The 20719-nt window shown below is 51.4% G+C and overlaps 1 protein-coding gene across 1 annotated transcript in view; it reads left to right on the plus strand.

Annotated features, from left to right (window-relative positions):
- Nucleotides 1–20075, plus strand: part of DSN1 (DSN1 component of MIS12 kinetochore complex) — a 38917-nt gene extending 18842 nt beyond the window's left edge. The window contains exons 11-18 of the mRNA XM_038750080.1: nt 2108–2181; nt 4259–4331; nt 7222–7309; nt 10542–10601; nt 11207–11278; nt 13598–13745; nt 17517–17604; nt 19870–20075. Of these exons, the coding sequence (XP_038606008.1) occupies nt 2108–2181; nt 4259–4331; nt 7222–7309; nt 10542–10601; nt 11207–11278; nt 13598–13745; nt 17517–17604; nt 19870–19949 (683 nt within the window). The 3' untranslated portion in view covers nt 19950–20075. The remainder of the gene's footprint in view (nt 1–2107; nt 2182–4258; nt 4332–7221; nt 7310–10541; nt 10602–11206; nt 11279–13597; nt 13746–17516; nt 17605–19869) is intronic.
- The last annotated feature ends 644 nt before the right edge of the window (nt 20076–20719 follow it).

Genomic DNA, 20719 nt, shown 5'->3' on the forward strand with positions numbered 1-20719 from the left:
CCCAGCAACCGGTTCGCAGAAGGTTGTCCCACGTGGGCTCACAGATGAGGGAACATAATAATAATCGTAATAATATAATAATCATAATTGTGGTATTTGTTAAGGACTTACTTTGTTCCAAGTTGGCAACATACAGAGACGGTCCCTACGCAGCAACCGGCTCACAGAAAGTTGTCCCACGTGGGCTCACAGTTGAGGGACCATAATAATAATCATAATAATATAATAATAATAATTGTGGTATTTGTTAAGGGCTTACTTTGTGCCAAGTTGGCAACATACAGAGACGGTCCCTACCCAGCAACCGGCTCGCAGAAGGTTGTCCCACGTGGGCTCACAGATGAGGGAACGTAATCATAATCATAATAATATAATAATCATAATTGTGGTATTTGTTAAGGACTTTGTGCCAAGTTGGTGACATAGAGAGACGGTCCCTACCCAGCAACCGGCTCGCAGAAGGTTGTCCCACGTGGGCTCACAGATGAGGGAACATAATAATAATCATAATAATATAATAATCATAATTGTGGTATTTGTTAAAGACTTTGTGCCAAGTTTGCAACATACAGAGACGGTCCCTACCCAGCAACCGGCTCACAGAAGGTTGTCCCACGTGGGCTCACAGATGAGGGAACATAATCATAATCATAATAATATAATAATCATAATTGTGGTATTTGTTAAGGACTTTGTGCCAAGTTGGCAACATACAGAGACGGTCCCTACCCAGCAACCGGCTCACAGAAGGTTGTCCCACGTGGGCTCACAGATGAGGGAACATAATCATAATCATAATAATATAATAATCATAATTGTGGTATTTGTTAAGGACTTTGTGCCAAGTTGGCAACATACAGAGATGGTCTCTACCCAGCAACCGGCTCACAGAAGGTTGTCCCACGTGGGCTCACAGATGAGGGAACATAATCATAATCATAAAAATATAATAATCATAATTGTGGTATTTGTTAAGGACTTTGTGCCAAGTTGGCAACATAAAGAGACGGTCTCTACCCAGCAACCGGCTCACAGAAGGTTGTCCCACGTGGGCTCACAGATGAGGGAACATAATAATAATCATAATAATATAATAATCATAATTGTGGTATTTGTTAAGGACTTTGTGCCAAGTTGGTGACATAGAGAGACGGTCCCTACCCAGCAACCGGCTCACAGAAGGTTGTCCCACGTGGGCTCACAGATGAGGGAACATAATAATAATCATAATAATATAATAATCATAATTGTGGTATTTGTTAAAGACTTTGTGCCAAGTTGGCAACATACAGAGACGGTCCCTACCCAGCAACCGGCTCACAGAAGGTTGTCCCACGTGGGCTCACAGATGAGGGAACATAATCATAATCATAAAAATATAATAATCATAATTGTGGTATTTGTTAAGGACTTTGTGCCAAGTTGGCAACATACAGAGACGGTCCCTACCCAGCAACCGGCTCACAGAAGGTTGTCCCACGTGGGCTCACAGATGAGGGAACATAATAATAATCATAATAATATAATAATCATAATTGTGGTATTTGTTAAGGACTTTGTGCCAAGTTGGTGACATAGAGAGACGGTCCCTACCCAGCAACCGGCTCACAGAAGGTTGTCCCACGTGGGCTCACAGATGAGGGAACATAATAATAATCATAATAATATAATAATCATAATTGTGGTATTTGTTAAAGACTTTGTGCCAAGTTGGCAACATACAGAGACGGTCCCTACCCAGCAACCGGCTCACAGAAGGTTGTCCCACGTGGGCTCACAGATGAGGGAACATAATCATAATCATAATAATAATCATAATTGTGGTATTTGTTAAGGGCTTACTTTGTGCCGGGCACTGTACAAAGCACTGGGGTAGATACAAGCCAATCGCGTCGGACACAGTCGTCGTCCCCATTTTCCAGATGAGGGGACTGAGGCCCAGAGAAGTGATGCGACTTGCCCAGGGTCACACAGCAGACAGTTGGCGGAGGTGGGATGAGAACCCAGGTCGTTCCCATTCCCAGGCCACCAAGCCACGCTGCTTCCCGAGGGTGGGACCGGTCCGGGAAGGGTGGGGGGGACCCTCACCGGCTCTCTCGTGTCCCAGACCTCAGCCAGGCCATCGACAAGGAGATGGCGGCCGACAAGCGCCTGGGCCGGCTCCTCCTCTCCAGCTTCCAGGTGAGGGGACGGGATGGCTTGGATTCCCCCGACGGGGGGCCGGGAGAGGCCACAACGGCTGGAAACCGAGTCCGGGGGCGGGGGGACTCCCAAAATGGGGGGCTTGAGGGGGGTTGGTGGGGGGGGTAGCAGTCGCGTGCTCTGTACTGAGCGCTGGGGAAAACGTGAAACCATCAGGTCCGCCCCGGTCTCCCCCACTCCTACGGGTTTCCCAGCCTGCTGGTGAGGGAGATTAGACGTTTATTATTATTATTAATAATAATAATAAGATGCTTGTTAAACACCTAGGTTGTGCTAAGCACTACTATAATAATGATGATGGCGTTTGTTAAGCGCTTACCATGTGCTAAGCGCTGGGGAGGCTACAAGGTGATCAGGGTGTCCCCCGTGGGGCTCACAAGCTTAATCCCCATTTTCCAGATGAGGGAACTGAGGCCCAGAGAAGTGAAGTGACTTGCCCAGAGTCACGCAGCTAAGTGGCGGAGCCGGGATTTGAACCCGTGACCTCGGACTCCAAAGCCCGGGCTCTTTCTGCGGAGCCACGCTGCTTCCCTAATAATAATGATGGTATTTGTTAAGCGCTTACTATGTGCAAAGCACTGTTCTAAGCGCTGGGGAGGTTACAAGGTGATCGGGTTGTCCCACGGTGGGGGGGGTTCACAGTTTTAATCCCCATTTTACAGATGAGGGAACTGAGGCCCAGAGAAGTGAAGTGACTTGCCCAAAGTCACCCAGCTAAGCACTGAGGTAGATACAAGTCAATCAGGTTGGACACAGTCCCTGTTCCGCAGAGGGATCACAGTCTTAATCCCCATTTTATTTGGCCAAGGTCACCCCGCGGACGAGTGGCGGAGCGGAGATTAGAACCCAGGCCCCTCGGACTCCCAGCCCCATCAATCAATCAATGGCTTTTATTGAGCGCTTACTGTGTGTGGAACTCTGTACTAAGCACTTAGGAGAGTCCAGTACAGTAGTAATGGGTGGCCCGGTCCCCACCCTCAAGGAGCTGACGGCGTAGAGGGCAATCATCATCATCATCAATCGTATTTATTGAGCGCTTACTATGTGCAGAGCACTGTACTAAGCGCTTGAATCAGTGGCATTTGTTGAGCGCTTACTGTGTGCAGAGCACTGTACTAAGCACATGGGAGAGTCCAGTACAGTAGCGTTGGTAGACATGGTCTGTGCCCTCAGGGAGCTGACAGTCTAGAGGACAATCAGTGATGTTTATTGGGCGATCAGTGTGCGGAGGCCTGTGCTAAGCGCTAAGGAGAGTCTGGTACAATAGTGCTGGTAGGCGCGGTCCCTGCCCTCAATAATAATAAATAACGATGGCATTTATTAAGCGCTTACTATGTTCTAAGCGCTGGGGAGGTTGCAATAATAATAATAATAATAATTGGCATTTGTTAAGCGCTTACTATGTGCAAAGCACTGTTCTAAGCGCTGGGGAGGAGACAGGGTGATCAGGTTGTCGCACATGGGGCTCACAGTCTTAATCCCCATTTTCCAGATGAGGTAACTGAGGCCCAGAGAAGTGAAGTGACTTGCCCAAGATCACACAGCATTTACTGAGCGCTTACTGCGCGCAGAGCACTGTGCAAGGTGATCAGGTTGCCCCACGGGGGGCTCACAATCTTCATCCCCGTGGCTCAGTGGAGAAGAGCCCGGGCTTTGGAGTCAGAGGTCATGGGTTCGAGCCCCGGCTCCGCCAATTGTCAGCTGTGTGACTTGGGGCAAGTCACTTCACTTCTCTGGGCCTCAGTTCCCTCATCTGGAAAATGGGGATTGAGACTGTGAGCCTCACGTGGGACAACCTGATCACCCTGTAGCCTCCCCAGCGCTTAGAACAGTGCTTTGCACAGAGTAAGCGCTTAATAAATGCCATCATTATTATTATTATCCCCATTTGACAGATGAGGGAACTCAAGGAGCCTACAGTCCACCTGAAGCGGGCGAGGGGTCTTGGCTGACCCCCCGCCAACCCCGTGGGATGGGGGAGGGCACGGGCGGCCGGCTAAGCTCCGGATTCGGAAGACGCTTGTCTCGTGTGTGTCTCCGCGTGTCGTCTCCCCAGTTCTCAGTCCTGCAGGTTGAGCCCCTCCTGAAGCAGATGGACGGCTTCGACTTGGACAGCTTCAGAGCCAAGGGTGAGCGCCCGGGAGACCGGAGGGCCGGGCCGGAGAGGGGGGCCGTCACCCCCGGGGCTTGAAAGATGGCCTAGGCTCCTTAATCGACGCCGTGGTTCTCTCCACCCCGTCTGCCCTTTCCTCTCCATCCATACCACTTCCCTGCTCATTCAAGCTCTCATCCTATCCCGTCTGGACTACTGCATCAGCCTTCTCTCCGATCTCCCATCCTCGTGTCTCTCCCCACTTCAATCCATACTTCATGCTGCTGCCCGGATTATCTTTGTCCAGAAACGCTCTGGGCATATTACTCCCCTCCTCAAAAATCTCCGGTGGCTACCAATCAATCTGCGCATCAGGCAGAAACTCCTCACCCTGGGCTTCAAGGCTGTCCATCTCCTCACCCCCTCCTACCTCACCTCCCTTCTGTCCTTCTCCAGCTCAGCCCGCACCCTCCGCTCCTCTGCCGCTAATCTCCTCACCGTACCTCGGTCTCGCCCATCCCGCCGTCGACCCCCGGCCCACATCATCCCCCGGGCCCGGAATGCCCCCAATCCCTCTGCCCATCCGCCAAGCTGGCTCTCTTCCTCCCTTCAAGGCCCTACTGAGAGCTCACCTCCTCCAGGAGGCCTTCCCACACTCAGCCCCTTCCTTCCTCTCCCCCTCGTCCCCCTCTCCATCCCCCCATCTTACCTCCTTCCCATCCCCACAGCACCTGTATATATGTTTGTACATATTTATTACTCTATTTATTTTACTTGTACATATCTATTCTGTTTATTTTATTCTGTTAGTATGTTTGGTTTCGTTCTCTGTCTCCCCCTCTTAGACTGTGAGCCCACTGTTGGGCAGGGACTGTCTCTATATGTTGCCAATTTGTACTTCCCAAGCGCTTAGTACAGTGCTCTGCACACAGTAAGCGCTCAATAAATACGATTGATGATGGGGACATCGGGGGCCTCACTGACCGCAGCCCCCAACAACCCTGATTCGCCCATCAGTCCTATCGAGCGCTTACTGTGTGCAAAACACCGGACTAAGCATTTGGGAGCATCCAGTCCGACCGAGTTATAATGGCATTTATTATAATGGCATTTATTAAGCGCTTACTATGTGCAAAGCGCCGTTCTAAGCGCTGAGGAGGTTACAAGCTGATCAGGTTGTCCCACCGGGGGCTCCCAGTCTTCATCCCCATTTTCCAGATGAGGGAACTGAGGCCCAGAGGAGTGAAGTGACTCGCCCAAAGTCACCCAGCTGATGATTGGCAGAGCCGGGATTTGAACCCGTGACCTCTGACTCCAAAGCCCGGGCTCTTTCCACTGAGCCACGCTGCTCCTCGTTAGAGGAGTTAGAGTTGGTAGACTCGTTCCCCGTGCACGACGTGCTGACAGCCTAGAAACCGTCAGTTTCCCATCAGCTCCCTGTGGACAGGGACTGTGTCTAGTAATAATGATAATGATGGTATTTGTTAAGCGCTTACTATGTGCAAAGCACTGTTCTAAGCGCCGGGGAGGTTACAAGGTGATCAGGTGGTCTAAAAGACTGTGAGCCCACTGTTGGGTAGGGACTGTCTCTATATGTTGCCAACTTGGACTTCCCAAGTGCTTAGTACAGTGCTCTGCACACAGTAAGCGCTCAATAAATACGATTGATTGATTAAGCCCCATTTTCCAGATGAGGGAACTGAGGCCCAGAGAAGTCAAGTGACTCGCTCAAGGTCACACAGCTGGCAGAGCCGGGATTTGAACCCGTATTGTTCCGTTGTGCTCTCCCAAGTGCTTAGTACAGTGCTCTGCAGAAGGCGCTCAATAAATACTGTCTAGCCTCCTGATCTGACGCCTGACTCCCCCTCTGTGGCTAGGGGCAGGTGAGAGGGGCCCCTCTTAGGGGCTGGGAGCGCTCAATAAATACGATCGATGATGATGATGGTATTTATATTAAGTGCTTACTATGTGCAGAGCACTTGGGAGAGTATGATATATCAGAGTGAGTTGTTAATAATAATAATAATAATGATGGCACTTATTAAGTGCTTACTATGTGCCAAGCACCATTCTAAGCACTGGGGTAGATACAAGGTCATCAGGTTGTCCCAGGTGGGGCTCGCAGCCTTCATCCCCATTTTCCAGATGAGGGAACTGAGGCCCAGAGAAGTGAAGTGACTCACCCAAGGTCACACAGCTGACGAGTGGCAGAGCCCGGATTTGAACCCACGACCTCTGACTCCCAAGCCCGGGCTCTTTCCGCTAGGCCGTGCTGCTTCCCTGCCCACCGTGAGCTTGCAGTTGAGAGGGCAGTCAGTCAGTGGTGTTCACCGAGGGCTTACTATGTGCGGGACACTGTCATCATCAATCGTATTTATTGAGCGCTTACTGTGTGCAGAGCACTGTACTAAGCGCTCGGGAGAGTCCAGTACTGCAGAATAAGCCGGCACGTTCCCTGCCCATAACGAGCTTCCAGTCTAGAAGGAGCGGCCAGTATAGCGTAGAGCGCGGGGCACGGTGGGTGAGGGGCTGCATTTCTTTTGACGGCTGCACCCGGGCCGCGAGCGTCTCCCCCAGCCCCCCAGGGATGACTGTAACCATCATCATCATCATCATCAATCGTCTTTATTGAGCGCTTACTATGAGCACTGTACTAAGCGCTTGGGAAGTCCAAATTGGCAACACATAGAGACGGTCCCTACCCAACAGTGGGCTCGCAGTCTAAAAGGGGGGAGACGGAGAAAAAACCAAACGTACGAACAAAATAAAACCGTGAGGGCCGACCACGTTTGGAGAACAGGAGGCGAAGGGGCCCGTGTCCCCCCGCCGCCCCTTCCCATGCCGGGACTCCGGGCCGCGAGATCGAATCCTGGGGTGGGCGGGCGGGGGGCCGTGACACCCGCCCCTCTCCTCTCCTCCCGTGCCAGCGGCTTCGGTGACGGAGGAGTTCGCGCGCTACACGGAGCGACTGGAGCGCGACGGGACCCTGCAGAGGTGTTGTGAGCCGCGCCCGGGGTAACCAGACTCGTGGTGGGGGTCCCGGGCGGCGGGGAGGAACGGCGTCTCAACGGGGGTCTCTCATCATCATCATCAATCGTATTTATTGAGCGCTTCCCGGGCGCAGAGCCCGGGCGCCGGGCAGGGGAAGGGAGATGGAGGAGTCTCCTCAGGCCGGGATTCCTGTGGGTTAAACCCAACAATCAATCAATCAATCAATCAATCGTGTTTATTGAGCGCTTACTATGTGCAGAGCACATAGTAGACGTCCCGGTGGGCATCCGGCGGCCCGGCGTGGGTCTCTCCGCCCCTGCCCCTCTCTTCTGGCACTACGGGGGACCGTCTCTATATGTTGCCGGTTTGTACTTCCCAAGCGCGTGGTACAGAGGAGCCGCGGCGCTCAATGGAAAGAGCCCGGGCTTTGGCGTCAAGAGGTCATGAGTTCAAATCCGTTGTCAGCTGTGTGGCTTTGGGCCAGTCACTTCACTTCTCTGGGCCTCAGTGACCTCCTCTGTAAAATGGGGATGAAGACTGTGAGCCCCCCCCGTGGGACAATCTGATCACCTTGTATCCTCCTCAGGGCTTAGAACAGTGCTTTGCTCATAGTAAGCGCTTAATAAATGCCGTCATTATTTATTTATTTATTTATTTATTTTACTTGTGCATATCTATTCTATTTTATTTTGTAGTGTGTTTGGTTTTGTCTCCCCTTTTTAGACTGGGAGCCCACTGTTGGGTAGGGGCTGTCTCTATATGTTGCCAATTTGTACTTCCCAAGCACTTAGTACAGTGCTCTGCACACAGTAAGTGCTCAATAAATACGATTGATGGTGATGATGATGATGATTATTATTATGTGTAAAATGTGGATGAAGATTGTGAGCCCCCCCCCGTGGAACAATCTGATCGCCTTGTATCCTCCCCAGCGCTTATCCTCCCCAGGGCTTAGAACAGTGCTGTGCACATAGTAAGCGCTTAATAAATGCCATCATCATTATTATTATTTATTTATTTATTTATTTATTTTACTTGTACATATCTATTCTATTTTATTTTGTAGTATGTTTGGTTTTGTCTCCCCTTTTTAGACTGGGAGCCCACTGTTGGGTAGGGACTGTCTCTACATGTTGCCAATTTGTACTTCCCAAGCCGCTTAGTACAGTGCTCTGCACCCAGTAAGTGCTCAATAAATATGTTTGATGATGATGATGATGATTATTATGTGTAAAATGTGGATGAAGATTGTGAGCCCCCCCCCCCCCCGTGGGACAATCTGATCACCTTGTATCCTCCCCAGCGCTTAGAACAGTGCTTTGCACATAGTAAGCGCTTAACAAATGCCGTCGTTTAATTTTACAGTGCTCCGCACACAGTAAACGCTCAATAAGTACAATTGAATGAACGAATGAATGAACCCCGGCTCGGGTAAGGGTTCGGGGCGAAGCACCACCCTCGTCAGGGTGGAGGGGAGCGGGCGCACATTAGAGGAGCCCAAGGTGACTTGGGGGATAATAATAATAATAATGATGGCATTTATTAAGCGCTTACTATGTGCAAAGCACTGTTCTAAGTGCTGGGGAGGTTGCGGGGTGATCAGATTGTCCCATGGGGGGCTCACAGTCTTCATCCCCATTTTACAGATGAGGGAACAGAGGCACAGAGAAGTGACTTGCCCAGAGTCACCCAGCTGACAGTTGGCGGAGCCGGGATTTGAACCCATGACCCCTGACTCCAAAGCCCGGGCTCTTTCCACGGAGCCACGCTGCTTCTCCATGAGGGATGAGGTGCCCCCCTCTCCGGGGTCGGGGTGAAGGGGAGCAGGCACAAACTAAAGGAGCCACGGCCACCTTGGGAGACAAGGCCTTAAGCTTCTCTGAGAGGGGCAGTCAATCAATCGTATTTATTGAGCGCTTACTGTGTGCAGAGCACTGTACTAAGCGCTTGAGGAGGCAATCCCTCCCCCGAAATAGACCAAGGATTTGGCCGGGCCCTAAAACCAGCCCAAATGTGCAGTAGCCCAAAAGTTCCCGGGGCGGGATGGACGGTGGCCGGACAGTGCTCTGCACATAGTAAGCGCTCAATAAATACGATTGATTGATTGATTGACATAAACTGAGGCAGCCAGTGAAGGCGTCGGACCCCAGTCGGCCCCTGGTTCCCTGCAGATCCTCCTCGCATTGGGAAACTTTGTTGGGTCGTCCATCCGATCGTACTTATTGAGCGCTTACTGTGCACAAAGCAGTGTACTAATCGCCTTGGGAGAGTACGAAATTTGGGGTCAGATGGGCGGGGAGCAGAGGGACTGACTGAGCCCGGGGGACCGAGGGGGGCCGGATTTGACGGCTGGGGGAGGAACCGTCTCTATATAATAATGATGGCATTTATTAAGCGCTTACTATGTGCAAAGCACTGTTCTAAGCGCTGGGGAGGTTACAAGGTGGCCACGTTGTCCCTCGGAGGGCTCACAGTCTTCATCCCCATATTACAGATGGGGTAACTGAGGCGCAGAGAAGTGAGGTGACTTGCCCAAAGTCACACAGCTGACAGTTGGCAGAGCCGGGATTTGAACCCAGGACCTCTGACTCCAAAGCCCGGGCCCTTGCCACTGAGCCATGCTGCTTCTCATATGTTGCCAACATGTACTTCCCAAGCGCTTAGTACAGCGCTCCGCACACATTAAGCGCTCAATAAATACGACTGAATGAATAGGCCAGGTGGCCCACCCTTGGGCGAGCCAGCGGGCCCCAGTGGGGGGGGGGGGGGTCTACTCCCATCCTACTCTAATTTTATTTATTATATCGGTAGTTTAATTTATTTATGTTGATGTCCGTTTCCTGTTTTGATGTCTGTCTCTCCAGACTGTGAGCTCCTTGTGGGCAAGGGTTGTCTCTCCCTGTTGCTGAATTGTACTCTCCCAAGCACCTGTATATATGTTTGTACATATTTATTACTCTGTTTATTTATTTATTTTACTTGTACATATCTATTCTATTTATTTTATTTTGTTAATCAATTAATTTTATTTTGTTAATATGTTTGGTTTTGTTCTCTGTCTCCCCCTTCTAGACTGTGAGCCCGCTGTTGGGTAGGGACCGTCCCTATATGTTGCCAACTTGGACTTCGCAAGCGCTTAGTCCAGTGCTCTGCACACAGTAAGCGCTCAATAAATATGATTGATTGATTGATTAGTACAGTGCTCCGCACGCAGTAAGCGCTCAGTAAATACGATTGAATGAATACCGTGTTGTAGGTCATCCCCCAACTCGGGCATGGAAGCAGCGGTGGGCGAGATGAAGGACTACATAACCAGGTGAGCGGCGGGGATCGGAGCCGTGGCGTGGCCTAGTCCGAAGGACCCGGGTTCCAATCCCGGCTCCGCCACTTGTCCGCTGGGTGACCTGGGGCAAGTCACTCGACTTCTCTGGGCCTCAGTGAACTCGTGTCTAAAATGGGGATTAAAGTGGTGACTCCCATGTGGATCAGGAACTGTGTCCAGCCTGATTAGCCTGGGTCTACCCCCAGCGCTTAGTACAGTTCCTGGCACATAGTAAGCGCTTAACAGATACAATTTAAAAAAAAAAGCCACGGGACGGAGGGCGTGGGAGATGCCGACTGCCCGGCTCGGCGGACGGAGCAGGGTGAGGTCGCGGAGGAAACCAGGAGCCCGGCTGCGGCGGGGCCGTGCCAGTCTGGGCAGTGTCCCGCTTCCGACCGGCAGCTCGTTGTGGGCGGGCAAGGTGTTTCTTTATTCTGACGGACTCTCTCGAGTGTCTAGTACAGCGCCCCGCACACAGGAAGCGCTCAGTAAATACGACCGACCGATTCCGGAGGTGCGGTCCAGTCGGGGTGACCGGGGATGGGGGTCCGGCCCGCCGTCCATCGGGACGAAGGGCCTTTTTTCCGCCCCGTCCTCAGGTTCTCCTCCGAGTGTCGGGCGTGGGATCAGTTGCTGCTGCACTACGAGGACACGGCCAAAGAAGTGTCGAGGTGAGCGCCCGTCCCCATCCCGCTTCCCGTCCCCGGCCGCTCGGGAAGCCGCGCGTCCGGGCCGGGCGTCGGAACGACCCGGGTTCTCGTTCCGGCCCCGCCACGTGTCCGCTGGGCGACCTCGGGCCGGTCACTTCGCTTCTCTGGGCCTCAGTTGCCTCATCCGTCAAATGGGGATTGAGACTGGGAGCCCCGAGTGGGACAGGGCCCGACTGCAGCGTGGCTCGGCGGAAAGAGCCCGGGCTTTGGAGTCCGAGGTCGTGGGTTCAAACCCCGGCTCCGCCAAATGTCGGCTGGGTGACTTGGGGCAAGTCACTTCACTTCTCTGGGCCTCAGTTACCGCATCTGGAAAATGGGGATTAAGACTGTGAGCCGCCTATGGGACATCCTGATCACCTTGTAACCTCCCCAGGACTTAGAACAGTGCATTGCACATAGTAAGCGCTTAATAAATGCCATTATTATTATTATTATTATGTGTAAAATGTGGATGAAGACTGTGAGCCCCCCGTGGTACATCCTGATCACCTTGTAACCTCCCCAGCTCTTAGAACAGTGCTTTGTGCATAATAAGCACTTAATAAATGCCATCATTATTATTATTATTATTATTGTTGTTATTATTATTATTATTATTATCCAACCCCAGCGCTTAGGACAGGGTTTGGCAGCTGGGAGATTGCTGACCCCAGAGAACTCCCCCTTCGAGCCGGGGGTTTCTCCTTGGTGGTGATGATGGTGACGACGGCAGTATTTGTTAAGCGCAAACTATGTGCCGGCTGTTGTGAGCACTGGGGTAGTGAGGTTGGGCACAGTCACCGTCCCACATGGGGCTCCCAGACGAGGAAACTGAGGCGCAGAGAAGCGGGGTCGCGGACACTGGCTCCGGGGGACGGTTGGGCGGGCTTCTCAACGTGGACAGGGAGCGTGTCGTACTCTCCCCGGCGTCTAGTACAGCGCTCTGCACCCAGCCCTCAATAAATATGACTCTGTTCGGTCTTCTAGACTGGGAGCCCGCTGTGGGCAGGGAACGTGCCTACCGACTCTGTTCTAGCGGACTCTCCCCGGCGCTCAGTGGGCGCTCAGTAAATCTCCCTGACTGACGCTTCCGGTTCCGGTCCCCGCTGGGCGCTCAGTAGGTGCGAGGCCCTGTGCTAAGCGCTGGGGCCCCCCTACCCTCCCAGGTGGGGAAACTGAGGCCCAGAGACAGACAGACGCCCGGCCCGCGCTCTCTGCCAAGCGCTGAGGGCGATGGATGGGCAGAACCCGATCCCCTTCCTGCAAGGAACCGTTCGGACCACGAGTTCCTCTTTCATTACTACGAGCCCTATTGACGGGCAGTACAGTGGCACCGCAGGGAAAGGGAGGGAACTGAGGCCCAGAGAAGTGAAGTGACTCGCCCAGAGTCACACAGCGGACAGTTGGCGGAGCCGGGATTTGAACCCATGACCAATGACTCCAAAGCCCGGGCTCTTTCCACTGGGCCACGCTGCTTCTCCGCCCGTACTTATCCTAGCGCTTAGTGTAGAAAGATAATCCGGGCCGCAGAACGACGACGTAGGGACTGAAGCAACCAACCTGGACCGATAGCAAGGATACTCCTTTCTTCCGTAGTCACACCCTATCATATTACTCTGTTTATTTATTTATTTATTTATTTTGCTTGTACATATCTATTCTATTTATTTTATTTTGTTAGTATGTTTGGTTTTGTTCTCTGTCTCCCCCTTTTAGACTGTGAGCCCACTGTTGGGTAGGGACTGTCTCTATATGTTGCCAAATTGTACCTCCCAAGCGCTTAGTACAGTGCTCTGCACACAGTAAGCGCTCAATAAATACGATTGATGATGATGATGATGATGATGATGAAGCAGGGAGAGACGGGAGGATGGGAGAGGAGGCCGACGCGGATTCTCCGGAGGCCGATGCGGAGTCTCCGGAGACGGAGAGTGTACGACCTGAGAGATAAGAGGAGAACCAAGAGAGGACAGAATCTCTCCCCCTCGTCCCCCTCTCCATCCCCCCCATCTTACCTCCTTCCCTTCCCCACAGCACCTGTATATATGTTTGTACATATTTATTACTGTATTTATTTATTATACTTGTACATATCTATTCTATTTATTTTATTTCGTTAGTACGTTTGGTTTTGTTCTCCGTCTCCCCTTTTAGACTGTGAGCCCGCTGTTGGGTAGGGACTGTCGCTAGATGTTGCCAACTTGGACTTCCCAAGCGCCTAGTCCGGCGCTCTGCACACAGTAAGCGCTCGATAAATGCGATTTGATTGATTGATTGATCGATTGGTTGGTCGGCGGTCAGGCCCCGGGAGGACGCCCAAGTCGCGGCCGATCAGGTGGACCCCGCCTGGTACCTGGAGACGTCGCAGAGCGAGGTCCTCAGCTCCAAGCCCGACTACGGGCAGATCGTCAGCGGCCAGGGCCAGGTCTTCGATTGCATGGAACTGGTGGTGAGTCGCCCCGGGGGGCTGCCCGGGACCCTCGGACCGAGCCCCTTCCTTCCTCTCCCCCTCATCCCCCTCTCCGTCCCCCCCATTTTACCTCCTTCCCTTCCCCACAGCACCTGTATATATGTGCGTGCATATTTATTACTCTATTTCACTTGTACCTATCTATTCTATTTATTTTATTTTGTTAGTATGTTTGGTTTTGTTCTCTGTCTCCCCCTTTTAGACTGTGAGCCCACTGTTGGGTAGGGACTGTCTCTAGATGTTGCCAATTGGTACTTCCCAAGCGCTTAGTCCAGTGCTCTGCACATAGTAAGCGCTTAATAAATACGATTGATGATGATGATGATGATGACAGGCGGACACCCGCACGGTCACCGGCAACAAACGGCGCTCTTTTTTTCCTTAATGGTACTTGTTAAGCGCTTACTTTGTGCCAGGCACTGTACTAAGCGCTGGGGTAGGTGATGATGATGGCATTTATTAAGTGCTTGTTCTGCGCAAAACACTGTTCCAACACACGTTGGCAACATACAGAGACGGTCCCCACCCGGCAACCGGCTCACGGTCTTAATCCCCATTTTACAGATGCGGGAACATAGTAATAATCGTAATAATATAATGATCATAATTGTGGTATTTGTTAAGGACTTACTTCGTGCCAGGCACTGGGGTAGGTACAAGCTAATCGGGTCGGACACAGTCCTCGTCCCCCACGGCGCTCCCGGTCTTCATCCCCATTTTCCCCATGAGGGAACTGAGGCACAGAGAAGTGAAGTGACTGGCCCAGAGTCACCCAGCTGACAAGTGGCGGAGCTGGGATTTGAACCCACGACCTCTGACTCCAAAGCCCAGGCTCTTTCCACTGAGCCACGCTGCAGTAGTAAGTGCTGGGGTAGAGGACGATGATGGTGGCATTTATTAAGCGCTTACTATGTGCAAAGTGCTGTTCTAAGCGCTGGGAAGGTTCCAAGGTGATCAGGTTGTCCCACGGGGGGCTCACGGTCTTCATCCCCATTTTCCAGATGAGGGAACTGAGGCACAGAGAAGTGAAGTGACTGGCCCAAAGTCACACAGCTGACAGTTGGCGGAGCTGGGATTTGAACCCACGACCTCTGACTTCAAAGCCCAGGCTCTTTCCACTGAGCCACGCTGCTGTACTAAGCGCTAGGGTAGATGATGATGATGATGATGGCATTTATTAAGTGCTTACTATATGCAAAGCACTGTTCTAAGCGCTGCGGTTGTTCTGAGGTGATCAGGTTGTCCCACGGGGGGCTCACAGTCTTCATCCCCATTTTTCAGATGGGGGAACTGAGGCACAGAGAAGTTGCGACTGGCCCAAAGTCACACAGCTGACAAGTGGCGGAGCTGGGATTTGAACCCACGACCTCTGACTCCAAAGCCCAGGCTCTTTCCACTGAGCCACGCTGCTGTACTAAGCGCTGGGGTAGATGATGATGATGGCATTTATTAAGTGCTTACTATGTGCAAAGCACTGTTCTAAGCGCTGGGGGGGTTCTAAGGTGATCAGGTCGTCCCACGGGGGGCCTCACAGTCTTCATCCCCATTTTTCAGATGGGGGGACTGAGGCACAGAGAAGTTGTGACTGGCCCAAAGTCACACAGCTGACAAGTGGCGGTGCTGGGATTTGAACCCAGGACCTCAGACTCCAAAGCCCGGGCTCTTTCCACTGAGCCACGCTGCTTCTCGAATCAGGGTGGACATAGTCCATGTTCCGCTTAGGGCTCCCGGTCTTCATCCCTAGAAGATCGTTATGGGCAGAGAACCTGTCTTATAATAATAATAATAATAATAATGATGGCATTTGTTAAGCGCTTACTATGTGCAAAGCACTGTTCTAAGCGCTGGGGGGGATACAAGGTTTAATATATTCTCAAGAGTGATACAAAACATCTAATTTTGTTGTATTGGGCTCTCCCAAGCACTTAGGACAGTCCTGTACATATAGTAAGCGCCCCGTAAATACCATCGATTGATTGCGTCCCCATTTTACAGATGGGGGAAACAAGGAGCCGGGCTTCCCACACTTCCCAGCAGCACAGCCTACTAGAAGGAGCCCAGGCACGGGAGTCAAATGATCTGGGTTCTAATCCTGGCTCTGCCGTTTGTCTGCCGTGTGACCTTGGGCAAGTCACTTCACTTAGCCGGGCCTCAGTTCCCTCAGCTGTAAAATGGGGATTCAGTCCCCCTCCCTCCATAGACCGTGAGCCCCATGTGGGGCAGGGATCGTATCCTACCCGATTAACTTGTATCTGTTATTATTATCGAGAAGCCGCGTGGCTCAGTGAAAAGAGCCCAGGCTTGGAGTCAGAGGTCGTGGGTTCTAATCCCGCCTCGGCCACCTGTCAGCTGTGTGACTTTGGGCAAGTCACTTCACTTCTCTGGGCCTCAGTGGCCTCATCTGGAAAATGGGGATTAAGACCGTGAGCCCCCACCGTGGGACAACCTGATCACCTTGTAACCTCCCCGGCGCTTAGAACAGCGCTTTGCACATAGTAAGCGCTTAGTAAATGCCATCAATCAATCAATCATATTTATTGAGTGCTTACTGTGTGCAGAGCACTGTACTAAGCGCTTGGGAAGTACAAGTTGGCAACTTATATTATTAGTAACATCATTATTATTATTATTCTGGACTGTGAGCCCGCTTTTGGGTAGGGACCGTCTCTATATGTTGCCAACTTTTACTTCCCAAGCGCTTAGTACAGTGCTCTGCACACAGTAAGCGCTCAGTGAATACGATTGAATGAATTACCCCAGTGCTTAACACATAGGAAGTGCTTAACAAATACCCTGAAAACAAACTTCCCTGAGAAGCAGTGTGGCCCAGTGGTTACGGCCCGGGAATCAAGGATTGGGTTCTAAACCTGCCTCTGCCTCTTGTCTGCTGTGTGACCTTGCGCAAGTCTCCTCATTTTCTCTGTGCCTCGGTTCCTTCATCTGGAAAATGGGGATTGACGCATTCCGGCGCTTAGAACAGTGCTTTGCACATAGTAAGCGCTTAATAAATGCCATCATCATCATTCCCTGCCCACAATTAGCTTTTACAGTCTAGAGGGGGAGACGGACCTTAATAGAAATAAAGAAATGACAGGTGTGGACATAATAATAATGACCGTATTTAAGCGCTTACTATGTGCCAAGCACTGTTCTGAGCGCTGGTGGGGGGGATGCAAGGTGATCAGGTTGTCCCACGTGGGGCTTGCGGTCTTAATCCCCATTTTCCAGACGAGGAACTGAGGCCCAGAGAAGTGCCCCGCTCAAAGCCACACAGCTGACAAACGGCAGAGCCGGGATTAGAACCCACCACCTTTGACTCCCAAGCCCGTGACCTTTCTTAGAACAGTGCTTTGCCCATAGTAAGCGCTTAATAAATGCCATGATGATCTTTCCACTGCTTCTCTACGCGGTGTGGGGATGAAGGAAGGGAGCAAGTCAGGGTGGCGCGGAAGGGAGTGGGGGAATCAATCAGTCAATCAATCGTATTTATTGAGCGCTTACTATGTGCAGAGCACTGTACTAAGCGCTTGGGAAGTACAAATTGGCAACACATAGAGACAGTCCCTACCCAACAGTGGGCTCACAGTCTAAAAGGGGGAAGAAGAAGGGAGGGCCTCGGTACCGAAAAACGCGGGCAGAGCGCTGTACTGAGTGTGAGAGTGTCGGGGGGGGGGGGGGCGGGGGGATGCCCGGGGGTGGAATGGACGCCTCCTGGAAGGCCGCCGGGCTGAGGGAGCGTTGTGTCTGCAGATGGACGAGCTGCAGGTGTCGATGAGGCAGTTGAAGGCCTTTATGGACGACAGCACCCGGCTCCTCCAGAAGATGTCCGGCCGGCTCGGTCAGTGCGGGGCGGGCCCGGGGGTGGCCCCGTTAGCAGCTCCCTCCTGGGGACGAGGAGGAGGAGGAGGAGGCGCCTATCAAGCTCCCGCTCGGAGCAGTATACTGTACTAGATACGTGGGAAGGAAAAAAAAAATGATGGCATTTGTTAAGCGCTTACTATGTGCACAGCACTGTTCTAAGCGCTGGGGGAGGTTACAAGGAGGCCTTCCCAGACTGAGCCCCTTCCTTCCTCTCCCCCTCGTCCCCCTCTCCATCCCCACCATCTTACCTCCTTCCCTTCCCCACAGCACCTGGATATATGTATATATGTTTGTACATATTTATTACTCTATTTATTCATTTATTTTACTTGTACATATCTATTCTATTTATTTTATTTTGTTAGTATGTTTGGTTTTGTTCTCTGTCTCCCCCTTTTAGACTGTGAGCCCACTGTTGGGTGGGGACTGTCTCTATGTGTTGCCAATTTGTACTTCCCAAGCGCTTAGTCCAGTGCTCTGCACATAGTAAGCGCTCAATAAATACGATTGATGATGATACAAGGTGATCAGGTTGTCCCACCTGGGGCTCGCAGTTTTAATCCCCATTTTACAGATGAGGTCACTGAGGCTCAGGGAAGTGAAGTGACTTGCCCACAGTCACCCAGCTGACAATCGGCAGAGCCGGGATTTGAACCCGTGACCTCTGACTCCAAAGCCCGGGCTCTTTCCCACTGAGCCAGGCTGCTTCTCTGCAGTTCCCTGTAAGAACTGTTACACGTTCCCGCGAGGAGTTTCCGCTCTCCCCCTTTTAGACTGTGAGCCCACTGTTGGGTAGGGACTGTCTCTATGTGTTGCCAATTTGTACTTCCCAAGCGCTTAGTACAGTGCTCTGCACATAGTAAGCGCTCAATAAATACGATTGATTGATTGATTGATTGATGGGGGCCGTCCCAGGCCGAGCCCCCTTTTTCCTCTCCACCTCCCCCGCCCCACCGCACCCGTATATACGTTTGTACAGTTTGATTACTCTTTTTATTTGACTTGTACATATTTACTAGTCCATCAGCGCTTAGAACAGTGCTTTGCACATAGTAAGCGTTTAACAAATGCCATTATTATTATTATTATGTATTTTGTCAGTGATGAGCATTTAGCTTTGATTCTAGACTGATTCTAGACTTTTAGACTGTGAGCCCACTGTTGGGTAGGGACTGTCTCTATATGTTGCCAATTTGTACTTCCCAAGCGCTTAGTACAGTGCTCTGCGCATAGTAAGCGCTCAATAAATACGATTGATGATGATGATTCTATTTGTTCTGACAACACCGGTCCACATGCTTTGTTTCGTTGTCTGTCTCCCCCTTCTAGACGGTGAGCCCGTTGTCGGGCAGGGACCATCTATCTGTTGCCGACTTGTACTTCCCAAGCGCTTAGTACAGTGCTCTGCACACAGTAAGCGCTCAGTAAATGTGACTGAATGAATGGGGGGATGTGGGTGGGAGAGATGGCGGGGAGGGTGTGTGAGAGAGAGGCACTGAGAGATATCGGGCACACTCTTTCATTCGTCCAGTCGTATTTACTGAGCGCTTACTGTGTGCAGAGTACAAGCGCTTAGTACAGTGCTCTGCACATAGTAAGCGCTCAATAAATACGATTGATGATGCAGAGCACTGGACTGAGCGCTTGGGAAGTATAAGTCGGCAACAGATAGAGACGGTCCCGGCCCGACAACGGGCTCGCAGTCTAGAAGGGGGAGACAGACAATAAAACAAGTGGACAGGTGTCAGTACCATCAGAATAAATAGAATTATAGCTATATGCATATCATTAATAAAATAAATAGGGTAATAAATATGTACAAATATACACAAGTGCCGGGAGGGAGTGGGGACGATGGGGAGGGGAGGAGGAGCAGAGGAAAAGGGGGGTGCTCATCATCATCATCAATCGTATTTATTGAGCACTTACTGTGTGCAGAGCACTGTACTAAGCGCTTGGGAAGTACAAGTTGGCAACGTATACGTGCACACATTAAGCGCTCAGTACATATGAATGAATGAATGAACCCACAGGTAGATTTGGGGGGGGGGTCTCGGGCGGTTATTGACGCTTCCTCGCGGAGGCCTGGCGCTCCCCCAACGACCCCACCCCTTTAGGGTTAAGATATCCTCCCTCCCCCCTCCATTCATTCAAACGTATTTATTGAGCGCTTACTGTGTGCCGAGCACTGTACTAAGCGCTTGGCAAGTACAGAGCGCTCTCCGGTTTGCCGTGTCCCCAGGGTCAAGAACCTTTCGGCGGCTGGACAACTCCCCCGCCCGCAAACTGCTCAAGTCGCAGCCACCCAAGACCCCCGGCTGACGTCCAGCAAGCTCCCCCGCGGACCCGTCGCCGACCGCCCGGCCTCCGATGCTTCAACTGTTGCTCCGCTGTTATCAGCTCCGCGTTAATGAAATGATTATCTCTAAATTATCTCGCGTCAGCTTTCTGGCGGGCTCTGTGTTGCTTTTTTTACGAACGAGTGATAGCCGCCCCCGTTACCCCGCAACTCCAAGCGCTTAGTCCAGTGCTCTGCGCACGGGAGGCGCTCAGTAAATAGGATTTGAGTGAACTCCACACACCCTCGCCACGGAGGGCCGCTGGCTAAGGCAGGGGGGATGAAGACTGTGAGCCCCATGCGGGACAACCTAATTGCCTTGTATCTGCCCCAGCGCTTAGAACAGTGCTTGGCACATAGCGCTTAACAAATACCAATATTATTATTATTATTATTAATAATAAAGGACAAATATTTGAGGTCCAACCCGACAATATTATTAGTATTATTAATAAAGGACAGACATTCGAGGTGCAGCCCGATCATCTTGTATCTACCCCTGCGCTTAGAACAGTGCGTGGCACATGGTAAGTGTAGAGTAATAATGGGAATATTCATTCAATCGTTTATTATCATCATCATCAATCGTATTTATTGAGCGCTTACTGTGTGCAGAGCACTGGATTAAGCGCTTGGGAAGTCCAAGTTGGCAACATAGAGAGACAGTCCCTACCCAACAGTGGGCTCACAGTCTAAAAGGGGAAGACAGAGAACAAAACCAAACTGACAAAATAAAATAAATAGAATTATTTAA

The sequence above is a fragment of the Tachyglossus aculeatus genome, chromosome 8 (genome assembly GCF_015852505.1).
Source record: "Tachyglossus aculeatus isolate mTacAcu1 chromosome 8, mTacAcu1.pri, whole genome shotgun sequence".
Lineage (NCBI taxonomy): Eukaryota > Metazoa > Chordata > Mammalia > Monotremata > Tachyglossidae > Tachyglossus > Tachyglossus aculeatus.